Source organism: Cetorhinus maximus, chromosome 17, assembly GCF_964194155.1.
Source record: "Cetorhinus maximus chromosome 17, sCetMax3.hap1.1, whole genome shotgun sequence".
Classification (NCBI taxonomy): Eukaryota; Metazoa; Chordata; class Chondrichthyes; order Lamniformes; family Cetorhinidae; genus Cetorhinus; species Cetorhinus maximus.
This window is the reverse complement of record NC_135895.1, coordinates 36,468,460-36,484,208: the sequence shown is the minus strand read 5'-3', so window position 1 is coordinate 36,484,208 and position 15,749 is coordinate 36,468,460. Positions and strand designations below refer to the sequence as shown.

At 40.6% G+C, this 15,749-nt stretch overlaps 1 protein-coding gene across 5 annotated transcripts in view; it reads left to right on the top strand.

Moving 5' to 3' along the window:
• The window catches only part of rnf220a (ring finger protein 220a), a 514,999-nt gene that overhangs the window by 316,638 nt on the left and 182,612 nt on the right, over positions 1-15,749 (top strand). For all 5 annotated transcript variants that reach the window (XM_078560991.1, XM_078560995.1, XM_078560994.1 and 2 more), the window contains exon 4: positions 11,698-11,743. In XM_078560991.1, coding sequence (XP_078417117.1) covers positions 11,698-11,743 — 46 coding nt within the window. The remainder of the gene's footprint in view (positions 1-11,697; positions 11,744-15,749) is intronic.

Here is a 15,749-nt window from a genome sequence, read left to right as displayed (position 1 = left end):
TTATCCACTCCGTGTTAATAACCCATGGTCAAATGAGGAGGTCTGAGAAGCCTTGAATTATGGACTTTAGACCTGATCAGAGTAAAGATGGCATTTACATAGGAGCCTCACAGGTTAGTGCTCAAATTTCCAGGTAAGTGATTGGGTTGGATCCTGGTACTCTGGAAGTGGAACAGGTGGACCTCGGGGTTCATGGTTGGGGCTCAATGAGGGATTAAGTAGGAAGATTGCAGACTTTGAGAGCCGGGAGTGCAGGCAGAGTCATTGAGATCAGAGATCTTGGGACCTGGAGCGGCAGTGATTATGGTAAATGTTTGAGTAAAATACTGCGGTGCTGGAAATTTGAAATAAGATAGAAAATGCTGTAGATACTCAGCATGAGCGGAGAGAGAAACAAAGTTTATAGGCAGAATTTTGTTATGGCATTGGGGGTCTCACCTGCCAGCTGCAGAGCTGGCGAGAGATCTGTGGTCTCTCCTTTTGGGAAGGCCTGCTGAACCATAGGCCAATCAGAAAGTGGCAATTCAGTGGCAGGCCTTCCCTTGGAATCAAGGCCCCATGGGTGGAAGTCAGAGCTGTTGCGCTTATTAGCACCACTGAGGCTGTGGCTAGAGACTCCTAGTATCGCAGAGGGCCCAGGTTACAGGTAATTAACGTGGGGGAGGGGGTGGTTTGTTGGACGGGGTGCTGTGGGGATTGGGGGTGGGGGGGTGGGCAGGGGGATCGAAAGGTCGACCATGGGCCATCCCATCCAGAACCTAATTCTGGTGGAAGTGGAAAGCTGGTGGGGTTCAGATACGCCACCACCCTGCCTAAGTAAATGCCCTTCCTGTCTGCAAGATCTCCACCAGCGAGAGCAGACAACTCTGTTCAATGTTTCAGGTTAATGGCCACCTATCAAAACTTTTGACGGAAGGCTATCAACCTGAAACATTTACCCTATTTCTTCCTCCATTGATGCAGCCTGACCTGCTGAATATTTCCAGCATTTTCTGTTTTTACTATGTAAGTACTTGCCTTTTTTACTCACATCGTGTTTAGTACTTGAGGACACAAAATTGGGAATGGTAGCGCACTGGTGCTGGCTGCCTTAGGGCAAACCAAAGTTGTGACAGGGCCCAGAAGCAGGTGTTAAACCCCTCATTTGCAAATGGACTAATGCCTATTTCAGATGTGGGTAAACGACGCTTCTTGATTGTCCTTTATCAAGTTAGCAGCGGGTGTGATTTGTGGCGGAAGTGTGCATGTATGCGCATGCATTGGATACCATATTGGTTCCAAATAGTGCCTGTAGAGGCCAAACACCGGTATTGATCCCAAATTTGCGCCCTCATGACTTGCCCATTAAAATAAAAACAGACACTTACTGGATAGACCTGTCGCTGTCTCTAAAGTGACACACCTCATTGATGAAGAAAACATGGTGTAGCCACTCTAGGTTCGTCTTCATTCTTTCATTGGATGTGGGGATTGCTGTCAAGGCCAGCATTTGTTGCCCATCCCTAATTGCCATTGAACTGTGTGGTTTGCCAGGCCATTTCAGAGGGCAGTTAAGAGTCAACCACATTGCTGTAGGTCTGGAGTCAAATGTAGGCCATTCTGGGTAAGGATGGCAGATTTCTTTCCTTAAAGGGCATTAGTGAACCAGATGGGTTTTTACGACAATAGATGATGAGCAGCATCATTGAAACTAGTTTTATATTCCAGATTTATCAATTGTATTCAAATTTCACCATTTTAATACCTGTCCCCAGGGCATTAGCCCGAGCCTCTGGATTACTGGTTCAGTGATATTACCACTGTGCCACCATCTACCCCCAACTGGTTTGTCCCTACAATTCTCCAGTTGGTGATCAATTGATTTTGTTATTTAGGGAAGGGAGATACTGGAAGTCAGAGAGTGCACCAACTCTCCCCTTTTGAACTACAATTGACAGAAGTCCAAGTGAAAGTTTCTGACTTGGTCTTTGGGCTGGGCTATAGTACATTGTGCTGATGAGTAACAACAACACTTTAAAGGAGAGGAAATAAGGACAATCCAAATAAGTCAGAGGATACAGTGTTTTATTAGGAGGCATAATAGGACCAGCATAGAACATAAATCCCAGGGAATTTCAAGCATGCAAAGAAATAGACATATTTCTGTGAGTAGGGAGTAGAAAGGTAGGCACAGGTGATGAGGTCTGAACAAGTGTATTCCTTGGGCTTAACGCGAGAGATGTGAATAAATTGCACAGCGCTACTCTTTCCTATCTTCCTATAAAGGATTAACAAAACGGTATTATACAAACTGTAGCAGAGCATGATCCTCAAAAATATATTAAAAAATCCTTTAGTGCGAGACAGCATTATTAGATTAAAGCATTTGTGTACTGTGCAACAGCAAATAATGGCAAATAAGCTTTCATGTGATTTTCTTATCGTGAGTTGAAGAGGATGAAACGTTTAAAGCTAATAGCAGCCGTATGTTTGTGAGAGAGAGGAAAGGTGGTATTGCTGCATTTAGCTGGTAAATTTCATGTGAGCTAACACTTCTGATAGGTTTTAGATGAGTGTTTCATTATTGAACATTTAGCTCTGAGCATTCCCACCTCTATAACAATGATATATATATAAACTTTGTTTATGTTTAGCTTTGTTTATGGGTCCCTAACTAACAAGAACCCTATCAAACAGCCGGTCTCTCCTACACCCCCTTATATATCATGACACAAGGAATAAAGTGCATTGATTGAGTCCTCACTACACAGAAATGTATAAAATGTCTCCTCTCTGTACCACTTTTGGATATACTATGACCTCTGATATAACACCCATTATTTCTATTAACCGCTTCCTTTGAAAGAACAGCATTATATTTGTAAATAAGAAAATTAATTGTGAAGGGAAAAGGTATAGATAGAAAAGAGATTAGTTGAGGTTTCCCCCTGCCCCTTACATGTCTTAAATAGGTTCATATCTCTGCTTAAATAGTGCACAAAGGGATCCGTACAAACACATGAAGCATTTATACAACTGTATTCATGGACATCATTTCAGTAGTCCAGTTCTTAACATACTCTTGCAAACATTTATTTTATATAACTCATATTGCATGTAGCTCTTTACATATGGCCCTAAAATGTCATTTCCTTAACACATATTTTGAATGAAACTCAGTTATAATTTTGAATACAAAAAAGGTTAACTTTTTCAAGAATTTAGATGATTTTGTAAAAAGTTTTGAAATCAAGTCAGTGGCCTGCTGTTACCCTACCTCTTTGGAGTCAGCTGAAAGGGTTAAAAAAAACATGAGAAGGGTGGGAGAGCAGCCAAATAGCATGGTCATTGTTGGAGCTAACATAGACTGAGGTATATTTGAGGGATTGTGGAGTGAGTTTGTGGATCTAGGCACTAGATTGGAAAACACCCTTGTAGTTTGGATAATATCCAGGTTGTTTTCTGTGCCACACGCTGGACAAGTTTACAAGGAATAAAATTAGGCAAGTCAATGTGCAGTTACAGTGGATATAAGTTGATACTCCTAACGCACAGAAGAGATTTCTAGAACGGGAGAAGGCTATAGTAAAGAAAGATGCCTGAATTGAAATATCACCCATGTCCTTGTAGATAGAGCAGTGGTGGACAGATTTAAAGTAATATGGTAGAGGACTGGAGAAAGTGTAGTTTTGAAACTAAGGGCAGAATTTTACGCTTAGTGTGCAGGCGCATGCCCAACACGCCTGAGTGTAGAATGACGCGCGATGACGTCGGGTGTGTGTCCCGACATCATCGTGCACTCGCGCGATATTTCGTTCGGCGGGTGCGCGCCGAAGTCGGCTGTGCACCTGCCGATAATTTAAAGGTCTATTAAGGCCATTAACAAGCTAATTAAGTTCAAATTTATGCTGTCTGTCCAACCTTATGGTTGGTGGGCAGGCAAAAAGGCCAAGCAGCCTTTACATTTTTTAGGAATCCTCATCCACGAGCGGGATGAGGTTTCCTGAAGCAAATAAACATTAAATAAAAACTTTATTTTTGAATTAAAAACATGCCCCCATCTCACGTGATAGTCATATAAGGGGACATGTTTTATTACATTTTTACTGTCTTTATTAATTTTTTTAAAAAGCACTTCAATCTCCCTGAGGCAGCTCCCTGCGCATGTGCGAACTGTGCGCTAGGCCCGGCTCTCCCACCTCCCGCTCAGTGTCGCTGCTCGCGATCCACGCAGGGCAGGCCTTAATTGGCCCACCCGCGTGAAATCACATAGCGGAGCCAATTGCGGGCGGTGGTCGGCTGCCCAACCGCCTTCGCTGAGCACCCCCACCAAGGGCAAAATCCTGCCCTAAAGAGGGACAGCAGTATTATTAAAGCCATTGGAATAGAAGCAGAAAGGCTAATTGAAATTAATAGTGAGAAAATACGACCAATTTGAGAAATAAAATAAATATACTGAGATAGTAAGGGGTATATAGACTGTTGTAGAAGGGACAATTTATATTAAAAATTTAATTGCAAAAATACAGGATCAAAGTTTCAAAAACAAACAATGGAGCCAGAATTAAGTGATAAGTCTGTAAATGCAAAAATCATTCAAAACAAATTAGAGTTAAAAGCACTAATAACCATGGAGCAATGTGATATCGTAGCTATAACTAAGCCAAAGCAGGGAGAGCTTTTTATAATACATTCAGGACTACTTCCTAGATCAGGATGTTATAGGGAAAAAAGCATTGCTTGATTTAGTCCTGGAAAATGAACTGGGATAAATAATTGATGTGAAGAACAATTGATGTGAGGAGAACAATTACTATGTAATGAGCCCAACATATTTAGATGCTGTTACAGATAAGAGTAGGAAATAATCTGATTCTGAAAATATGAGCAGGGATCAAGATGGTTAAGTCACTGGGCTATGATTGCATGCTTACTTGACTGTTAAAAGAAGTCAGGAAGAAAATAGCAGGGGCACTGGCCACAATTTTTCAATCCTCCTCAAATATGCAATTGGTGCCATGGGACAGGAGGAAGCTGATAGAATACCTTGGTTCAAGATGGGAGATTAGGATAATCTGGGTAATTATGGATCAGCCATTCTAATATTAGTTTGGACAAACCCTTAAATCAATTATCTCAAATTATGGATTCTGAGATAATTTGGGAATGCATTAGATGTAATACACAAAGATTTTTAGAAAGCTTTCAGCTGCCTTATTAGAACATTTCAGACATGTGGAATAAGACAAAATGTAGCAATACGGATAGAAAGTTGGTTGACGGACAGGAAACGAAGAATTGGGTGTTGTACAGACTGGAGAGTGTACTCCAAGGGTGGGTGCTGGGTCTACATTTTCTATCAACATATATGTAAATTATTTTGCTTTGGGTATTAGGAGCACAGTCTTGTCTTTTGCTGTTGACATAAAAGGGTTTAGTAAAAAATCTCCAGGAAGACATATAAAGTTTAGTGGATTAGATAGATAGGTGGCAGATGGGGAGAGAACAAGGCAGAGGAACTGGTTTTGAGTAACTCTAGCAAAATGCCAGCAGAGAGACAATCGGCCAAATGGCCTCCTTCTGTTCTTCTAATGGTCTTGAGGAAGGTAGTGGTGCTGTAATGTTGTCAGTGAGTGAATATTATGGAATGTGTGTACCTTCTGGTCTTATATGGTCTCTTAGTCACAGAGATCCCAGGGCAGCTTACTCTGAATGTGTAAAATTGACTGGAAAGTTAATTATATCGATCATCAGAAAGGGGACACTGCAGTATTGTTATACAACAAAAGTGGGCTTGAAGCTTGTTGAATACACCAGGGACTTAAACACTTGAAATCAAGCTATGTTCCTGGGGCTGTGGCCTCACTTCACCCTTAGAGAAAAGGACAATAAAGAAAATAATTTAAACAAAGTGGTTGAAAGTGCTGCTCTTCACCCCACTCCTATGTTATAAGTAGAATCACAGTGGAGAATCGCTGAATATGAAACTTTCAGTTCAAAATCCAATTACTCAATTGGTTACGCATTGAACATTTGTGGTTTTCAATTAATCATTTCTTCTTCACTTGACAGTGCTAAAAGCAAGTCAATAATTTGCCCGAGAAAATAAAAACTTAAAACCAAAAACAGGATTTTTTTTTCCTTTTTTAAAGAAATTATTAACTTTGTTGAATGTTAGTTTGTGAGAGCTGATCAGCACCCAAATGTTAAAGAAGCCCTTTATCATTTTTAATTGGTTTAACTTTGATCTATTTTACGCAAAGTATCAATGACATTATTAGACAAAATGCATAACAGGCTTTTACAGATGTTTTCGAAAAGCTGAATCCTGACAACTAGCACAATCTGTCCCTCTGTTTTCAGTGGACTAATTATCAGAAGAGTTGACATCAGCTCCCAGACAGCATAAAACTTTCTTTTTATTCTCTTTTTCAACTATACAGTCCTCTGGGTTTCACAACAACTCTATAGAAAAACAGATAATCTGCCTTTTCTATTTGTTCCACTTTGTACCTTTCCTTTTCTTTCCCTTTTTTGGTCAAACTGTTAGTCTCTTTTGACTTCTTCGTATTCTCACTGGCATATTGTAAACCCTCTGCTGCCTTAGAAATGTGTGGATTTGGGATTTTATTTCCTTAAATCCAGCAAAATGGATTATAAGAAAGACAAAAAACAAAACTCCTGTGGGCCGCATTATATTCATGATGAAAAGCAAGATTGCATGACTGGGAAGTGGAAAGGCAAAGAATTCCAAATCCACTTTATTTCTGTGCATCCTCCTTTTTCTTTTTCTCTCTCTCTCTCTCTCTCTCTGTCTCTGTCTCTGTCTCAATAACACTCTCCATTTCCATAACGCATTTATTACATTAGTCTTGCCTTATATCAGAAGCTTCTTTCTGTCTCTCTGGTTTGTATGCTGCTTTAAAACAAAATATCCTGGAGGAACTTAGCACCCCATGTCTTCAAGAAGCACCTTCAATGCTCATTTCAAGGCATCCGGCCATCTGCCAAATGAAGGTGGATTTAATCTTGTAAAATTAAATTTCGCTCCGCTGACATACTCGTAGGCATCTGCAGCTGAGCGCTGCGGACAAACTGAACATGACAGGAGCATTGTTTTTTGTCACATCTACTGTGTTGATCTTTTCAAAGTCTCATAAAAATTTATTGATGTCCCTGTTTGCAGCCTAGGATATTAGTGTCTGTAGCACAGATATGATTTGATCTGTCTTCCCTTATTGGCGACCAGTGCTTAGCAATGCTTTTTAATACTTGCTGTCTTATAATCAGTCATTCCCAAAGTTGCAAGGCAGATGCAGTTAAGATCTGGCCTTTATAGTAAGCTGGTTCCCCCCCCCACCACCCCTGAGGCTGATGGCATTGGTGCTATAAGTATGTAATTTTTGTACAATACATTCTCAAGTAGTTGGATGTACGTTATAGCATTTACATCTTTCAACAGTTAAGTGTGATGAGGAAAGGAAGAGAAAACAGTTACAAATTTGGTGTGACAAAAAAAATCATTATTTCTCAGTGCTGTTTTCGTTTGTAAAAGAATAATGTATGTCTGCCATTGCATAATTACTTTAATAAAAAATTTATTTCCAACTCATTTTCTAAAGCTGTATAATTGTTTCAAATTGAACTTGTCTAAAAGGGGGAATTTCATAAGGGATTAGATTGAAACTTCAATAATTTAAATGTATAATTGAAGAGTTTTACTTCAGGGTAATTAATAAGAAAATTCTTCCTGGCTAGAATACAGATTAACACGTTCTAAAGGTTAGTAATCTGTTTTATAGAAAACTAATAAAAAAGAATGTTCCCAGAACAGCTCCAAATATGTTTTGTCACAATCTATCTCACATGTCTGTCTATTTGTCATTATTACTCTGCCAGTATTTTGCATGCATTTCTTTGGTGTAGTGTTAATTGCATGGTGCTTTACAATATAAAAGTTCTTAGCTGGGTGATTATGTGAAACTTTCTCCAGAAGCTGGTAAAAAGGATTGAACTCTTATTTTGGAAGGCAGCTTTCAGAGAGTCCTACTAGTATTCACCTCCCTGATAATAGTCCCCTGCAAAATCGCATCCACGCTTTTCCACAGTGAGGCATTTCTGGGGGAATATCTGTAAAGTAGATTTTCTAGGAGGCATGAAGAGAGACCAGGTGCTTATGTCAAAGAGAAAGAGAGATTGGTAGAAATAGAAATGACCTGTTGAGATTTCCTTTGCAAGCCTAATGGGTAACCTATCATGGAACGAGATTGGCAGAGGTCCCCTGCATATTCAATTTTTGGGTATGTGTATAGCATGAGAAGAGAAAGTGAAAAACTTTAAATTATCTTCAGGAAAAGCTGGTACCATGCCTAAACCAATGATGTACTGAACCACGAAATACAAAGTCACAGGTTCACCATGTGATCTCAGCCATCACCCATACCCTTGATACCCGCACACCCAGCCATGTTGTGGTATAGATGTTCTAAATGAAAGCCAACCCTTGCCCCACAGTGAAAAATGGAAGCCATTCTCTCATACATTGGGAGACCTGCTATCAAGTCACATGATTACCCTCTCAACAGCCTTGGTTTGCAGTGCATTTGGACCAAGGAGCAGAGAAGAAAATAATCATCTAATTATCACGTCTTGAAAAAAACATAGGCCTGAATTTTTCAGTCGGCGGGCGGGCTCGGCAGGAGCAGGTGGGGCAGGTTGCAGAGTCAAACGCCGCCCATGATCGGCTCTGCACCGCCATTTTACGCAGGTGGGCCAATTAAGGCCCGCCAAGTGTAAGATGCAAGCCGTAGTACTCAGCACTAACTGGGCATGGGGAGGAGGGAGAGAGAGGCGGGGCCAGCACTTTCACGCATGTGCGAGAAAGAGCGCTTTAATCTCCCTGAGGCACGGAGCTTAATTTTAAGGTTGGATGGGCAGCATTAACAATGACACTAATTAATTCATTAATGGCCTTAATAGGCCTATCAGTTTTTGGCGGGCGTGCAGACGACTCCGCCACGCGCCCGCTGAACTAAGCATCGTGAGACAGCACGATGATATTAGGCCGCATGCCCGATGTCATCATGCATCATTTTACGCACCGGCGTGTTGGGTCTGCCCCCGCACGCCGACTGAAAAATTCAGGCCATATAGAAGAAGTATATTTTACCAGTGTGTTGATATTGAGAGAAAGTAAAATATTTTGATGTTGCAGGTTTTATCTTTGTAATGCATGAAATATAATAGTCAAAAACGGCCAGCAATTTAGAGCATTACAAGTTCTGTAATTATTATTACTGTCATGATATATGTGACTACCCGATAAATGAATGCCATTATTGTCCTAAATGAGCGGAAATTGAAAATCCCAAACTCCCTTTGCTCTGCAGTCTATTAGCTGAATTATTTTAGCTGTTTACGTTTATTAATTAAATTCATTTTTGCCAGGTTACACATTTCTTAACAGGTTTCCAGACCAAATGGCAATTGCATTGAGTAAAACAGTCATCACTTCTGCTATTTGCACTGTCTTTCTATCGGCAGCAACTTAACTATAATAATAAAGGATGATGCGATTGAAGAATGTGGCCACAGTCTATCTAACAGGCTGCACCATGGGATGAGAGGAAATGGTTTTATTCTTTTAATTCCTGACAGGACAACTTTCCCATCTTGGCCATGCTACTTGGTGCAATCCCTGAGCATAGGTCAAGATCTCCAACAGAGGGAAGGAAGGAAATTCAGTTGACCTGTGCACCTTCCCGCAGATGGCTTAAGGGTAAAACTGGAGGCATGATAGCAGGTCATCAGCTCAGCCCTGCAGTTTCAGAAGATGAAGCCAAAATAAAATATTTTAACATTGGGGTGGTTAAAAAAATGAAGTTGTTTATAGTTTTTGATAAATACAATCATATGATTGAAAATGTATAACTTTTGAATGATAATATTAAAGTGTAGATTCCTCATAAGTGAATACTTGTGACAAATTAAACATTCTGGACAGGAGCAACTTGCTTAGCATCTCCCTGGAAATTAGTATAGTTTTAAAAAGTATATTTTATTTATCATGTTTGTTAACTCGGTGATCTCCCTGAGGTAGTCCTGTCTCTCTCCATTTAACCTGATAGCGATCAATATGATAGTGTGCTTATATCACCATATGTTCCCCAGGAACATTGGGGCAAGCTGTAGATAAATGAGAGTGACCAGCTGCAGTTTGCACAGCAATGTGCATCAATGGGTAAAATGTTAATTGTATGTGGGGCTTTGAGGGAAGGGGTAGTGAAAGATTGTAAAGGGATACCTCTGAAAAATGACAATTTTTTATTAACAGAAAGTAGCTTTTTCATTTGCTCTTTGGTGTGGGAATTGCTGGCAAGGTCAGCATTTATTGCTTACCCCTAAGTACCCTTGAGTTGGTGGCAGTGAACTGCCGTCTTGGACCACTGCAAGTGTAACAGTTTGGTACAGCTGTGTGGCTTTTTAGATCATTTCATAGGCCAGTTAAGAGTCAACACATTGCTGTGGACCTGAAATCACATAGGCCAGACCAGGTAAGGATGACAGATTTTCTTCCCTAAAGGACATTAGTGGACCAGATGGGTTTTAACAACAATCCAGTAGTTTTATGGCCACCATTACTGATGCTAACATTTTATTCCAGATTTATTTAATTAATTGAATTCAACTTCCCCTGTGGTGGGATTTGGATTCATGTCTCTGGATCATGGGTCCAGGCCTTTGAATAACTAGTCCAATAACATAATTACTGTGTTACTGTACCTATTTTAAAAAAACCTTCATCCAACTTCATTCATTTAGTTTTTGACTGATTATTCAAACAATTTTGAAAGGCTAATAGAATCCCTATCAATGATCACTTAAGGGTAAGGACCAAGGGGGTGTAAGGAGCAGAGCTGTTAACAGCTGATTGAAGAATGGCACAGGTAAACGCTCAGGAAACAGGTGAACTGTCTTCCCTGTTTGATTGTGAAAAGAGTTGCAATCTGCCACAGATTGGTAACAGCCTTTCTTCCTCGTGGAGAAGCAACTGACTTTTTTCCATGCATCTCTCCCAGCTCAGGAATTCTCTTTGTGAGGAATCATAGGCACAAACCATTTATGTTAAGCAGATTATATATTTTTCCTTGAATCGCTTTTAGTTAGATCCCAGAGGTGGCAATAGAAAGGATGCTATCTCTTTTAATGCGCTATCAAATGACTCAAAGTAATATTGCACAGACCTCTAAATCAATGTGATAACTGACCTTTATAATGCAACTCTCAACTTTGTCTCCTAAATCTATTTAAAACATCTTGAAATTTTGGTACACGTGTAAAAATGCTGTGCAGCTCAGGTTGTTGATAATCTTGAAATCCAATTTTTTCTCTTTTTCTTGTGCTAAACAGAAGTAATGTCACTTTGACATGTGTGCATTTGGACAGCTGATGTGCTTTCAGATGAGATGCAATTTATTGTGTGATATGTTATACAGAAACTGCCAAAATGCACATTTGATTATTTCACACTACATATAAATGATTATAACTTTGCAACAGTTTGTGCAGGGAAATTTTTGGTAAAAAATACTGGGTAATATTATGAGTAACAAAAATCATTAGCATGTTGTAATCGTGCTCAGGCAGAAAGTTATCTAGAACTGTGGGAAGACATGAACTGCAATAAAGTAAAATAATTATTTCCTGTTTCTTCAACAGTAAGCATTCCATGTTGAAGGACAGCACAATCCAGGGGACTGTGAAGGTAAGTGAGCCTGAGCAAATGTTAAAAATAAGAAAGACACGTCAGAGATGGGTGAAAGAGAGTGGAAATAAGCAAGAAGGAAAACAGAATGGAGAAGGAAAGAAAGGAGAGAGACAGGAAAAAAAGAGAAAAAATGAAATCTGCATGCAAGAAATGAGCAAGGTACAAAGGAAAAAGAAGCCTGAGAAACTAAAAATGATATAGCATTTGAAATGAGAGAATGAAAGACAGAGATATAACAGTACAAAAAGCTCAACGAAATTGAGAGAACTAGAAAGAGAGATTGGGGGACAGAGCCTTTTAACTGGCATGAGAACAGTCTAGTCCCTGGAGCGTCTCATTTCAAGTTAAGTTAGAATTAAGTCCTTGTTAAACAAGCGCTCTTCAAGGACTTTCAGCTGCCTTAGAGTGGGATTAAGGAGCAGAAAATATCGCAGAACCCCGTCAATCCTGTGTAAGAATAAGCTGTTAAAAGGCAGCACCGTCAGATGACTAACTTCTGGCAGCTACTGTAGCCTTTATTGCAGAGACCTTTTCCCTGAATTTGTTGATGCTGTGAGAATATTAATGTTAAGAACCTTTAAAAAGAAAATTTACAAGGCCACTTTCTTTTTTTCAAACATGCCTTCCTTTCCTCTGGAGTCAAAGCTTTCTCCCTTTAACTCATGGGCTGTTTTATGCCTAAGTAACCTGAATAAAATTAGATTTGAATAAAGGTATCAATAAAATTTAGAAACATCATCTACTATTTTGTGTATTAAAATAAATAATGATCTGAAAGCATCTCCATAGGTCTTTAACCACTGGGTTACACAAAATTGAATCATAGAATGACGCCATTCAGCCCTTTGTGACCTCTCTGCAAGAGCAACTCAGCTAGTTTCTCTCCCCTGTCTTTCCCCTGCAACCTTACAGAATTTTTCTCCAATAATTATCCAATTCCTTTGAAACCCACGATTGAATCTGCCTCCACCACACTCCCAAATGTCACATTCCAGTTCCTAACCACTTGCTACCTGTAAAAAGGTTATTCCACATGTCGCTGTTGGTTCTTTTGCCATTCACCTTTCTGCCTAAGGGAATAGTTTCTCTCTATCTACTCTGTCCAGACCCCTTATGATGGGAACACCTCTATTAAATCTCCTCACAGCCTCTGTTCTCCAAGGAGAATAGCCCCAGCTTTACCAATCTATCTCCATAACTGAAGTCATTCATCCCTGGATGCATTCTCGAAAATCTTTTCCACATCCCCTTCAATGCCTTCATATCCTTTCTAAAGTGTGGTACTAGAATTAGACACAATATTCCATTTGTGGCCAAACCAGTGTTTTGTAAAGATTCACCATAACTTCCTTTCTTTTGTACTCTATGTCCCTATTTATTAAAGCTCAGGGTCCTGTGTGCCTTATGAACCACTTTCTCAACCTGCCTTGCCACCTTCAATGACTTGTCCACATATACCCCAGGTCCCTCTGCTCCTTGAACCCCTTTTAGAATTGTATCCTTTATTTTGTATTGCCTCTTCTTATTCTTATTACTAAACCTATAGAATCATAACATGGTTACAGCACAGAATTGGCCATTCAGCCCACCATCGTGCCCATGCCAGCTCTCTGCAAGACCAACTCAACTATTCCCATCTTCAGGTCTTTCCCCGCAGCCCTGCATTTTTTTTTTCATCTTCAGACAATTGTCTAAGTCCCATTTGAAAGCTGTGATTGAATCTGCCTCCACCACATTCTCAGGCAATGCATTCCAAATCACAACCACTCACTGCATAAAATAGATCTTCCTCATGCCTCCTTTGATTTTTTGCCATTCACCTTAAATCTGGTTCTCTACCTTTATGCTGGACCTCCCCCCTCCCCACTCCGCTTTTTCATTGATTTTAAAATTCTGTTACTTCATGGGAAAGTGTTACTTGCATCAAACCTCTTTTGGAGTGGATGAAAGGAAAGAGGCAGAGCTGGAAGGACGGCATCATCAGTCAGGATTCCCACCAGTTTTGCCTCATTTACTCCCAAGGCAATATACATCTACATGAAGCAGACATAATTGTTTGCGAGGATCTGATTCTGTCAGAAGTTGGACACTGAAAATATCAAAGACCAGTTGAAAAAGCAACAAGTTTAAAATCTGGGCATTTTAACAAGCCCTTAAAGATCTGCAATAAAAACAGAAAATGTTGGAAATACTCAGCAGATCAGGCAGCATCTGTGCAGGGGGAAACAGAGTTAACGTTTCAGGTTGATGCTTTATCATCTGAACTTTCAGCATGAAAGATTATCACCATCTGTAGATGATGACTGAGAATTTGAGTTTGTTAGCACTGTTTTTGGGCTCTTCGAGTGCCCTATGAGCTCCAAAATGGTGTCCTTGGAACTTGTGCACACTTTTTGGGTGAATCGTATGGGATGTGGCATTGCTGTAGGTGTTAGCATGCAGTAAATGCCCAGCTGAAGTATGCAGAGTAGGTACATCATGATGTCAATCACTGTTCAACAGTGATTTAGCAACATTGTGCTATTTTGAAGTTAAACACTCCAGCTAATACCCTCCCTTAACCACTCACAGCAGAACATGTGTTCAGCAGGAGGAAGAATCTCAACTAAAGGGATCAACTACTTATGGGCTAGTTGCAGGTTGATTTCTTCTGGCTGTTGCTTTATTCTACAAGTATTTGATGCTTTCTATAGTTAAGTCAGAAACGTCTACAGGGGGTGGGTGGGGTAGGTGCTGCAGCAGTTTTTTTACTGACCTCAAAGCTTCTGCACAAACCAGTTGTCCCAGACATGGTTCCATTAGTCGGCATTTCTCTAGGAATATAGTACAACTTGAAGAATGGACAGAGGTCACGCAGAGCAAGACAAGCTGCTGGAACAGGAAGGAGGAGAAAGCGGAGATGGGCTCACAGTTGGAGATTATAGCTGCCCGGGGTTTTCAGGGACCAATTCTCCTACCCGAGCCTTAGTGGGGAACAGTGTGTCAAATGTCTCTGCTTCACTAATGAAGTCCTCATTGAAGTATGCCACCTACTGCAGCGACAACTACAACCTCAGAGCAGGACGAGGACCACATTGTCAGTGACTGTGAAGGTGACTGGGGTGATGAGGTTTTATGCATGTGGCTCCTTGCAAGCTGGAGCTGGAGATATTTTCAATATCTTGCAGCTTGCTGTCCTGTGTTGCATAAGGCTGCCTACTTAAGGTCAACTAACTACAATTCATTCTCTTCTGCCAGAGAGGAACAGTGAAAACAAACGCACTTTGCTAGGATTGTAGGCTTCCCTGTGGTGCAAGGTACCACATGTCAATACTTCCCTATACTGGAACCAAAGTGGCTTAGATTTTAATGTGCAGCTGGTGTATGACCATTGACAGATAATCATGCAGGTTAATGCCTGGTATCCTGGTACCAGGTTATGTTGCCTTCTTTCTGGGGCAGTCCACTGATGCGTCTTCATTTGAGCCACCATAGCAGACCAGAGGGTGGCTATTAAGTGACGGGAGATGGCATGTGGCTAATGAGTCTGTTTTCAACCCAAGCATACATGCGCAGCAAGCATTCAATGAAAGCCATGCTGCCACATGAAATGTATTGGCATGTTGATTCTTCCACTGCCTGGAGGCTCAGGAGGAGCCCTGCAGTATTCAGTAGAGCATGTGTCAAGATTCTTGGTGGTTAGTGTATGCTACACAGCCTCACCTTCATGAGGGCACAGCCCTCTGAGCAGCTGAGGAGCAGGCACATTAGGAGCATGAGGAGGAGAAGGAAGGGAAGAAGCAATCTGGACAGCTCCTATATGCCCGGGCTATCTGTGAGCAACTCATCCAATTGTGATACCAGTAACTGCAGCCCCAATTTGCCATAGTCCTGTTTTCTCACTTCCTAAGAGTACCAGGAGTTAAATTGTACACCTCTGCCAAATGATTTCCCACCATAATTTTTAATGGGTGGAAGCTAATGGACATGTGGGCAGAATTTCTAAAAATGTGCTCCTGGTGTG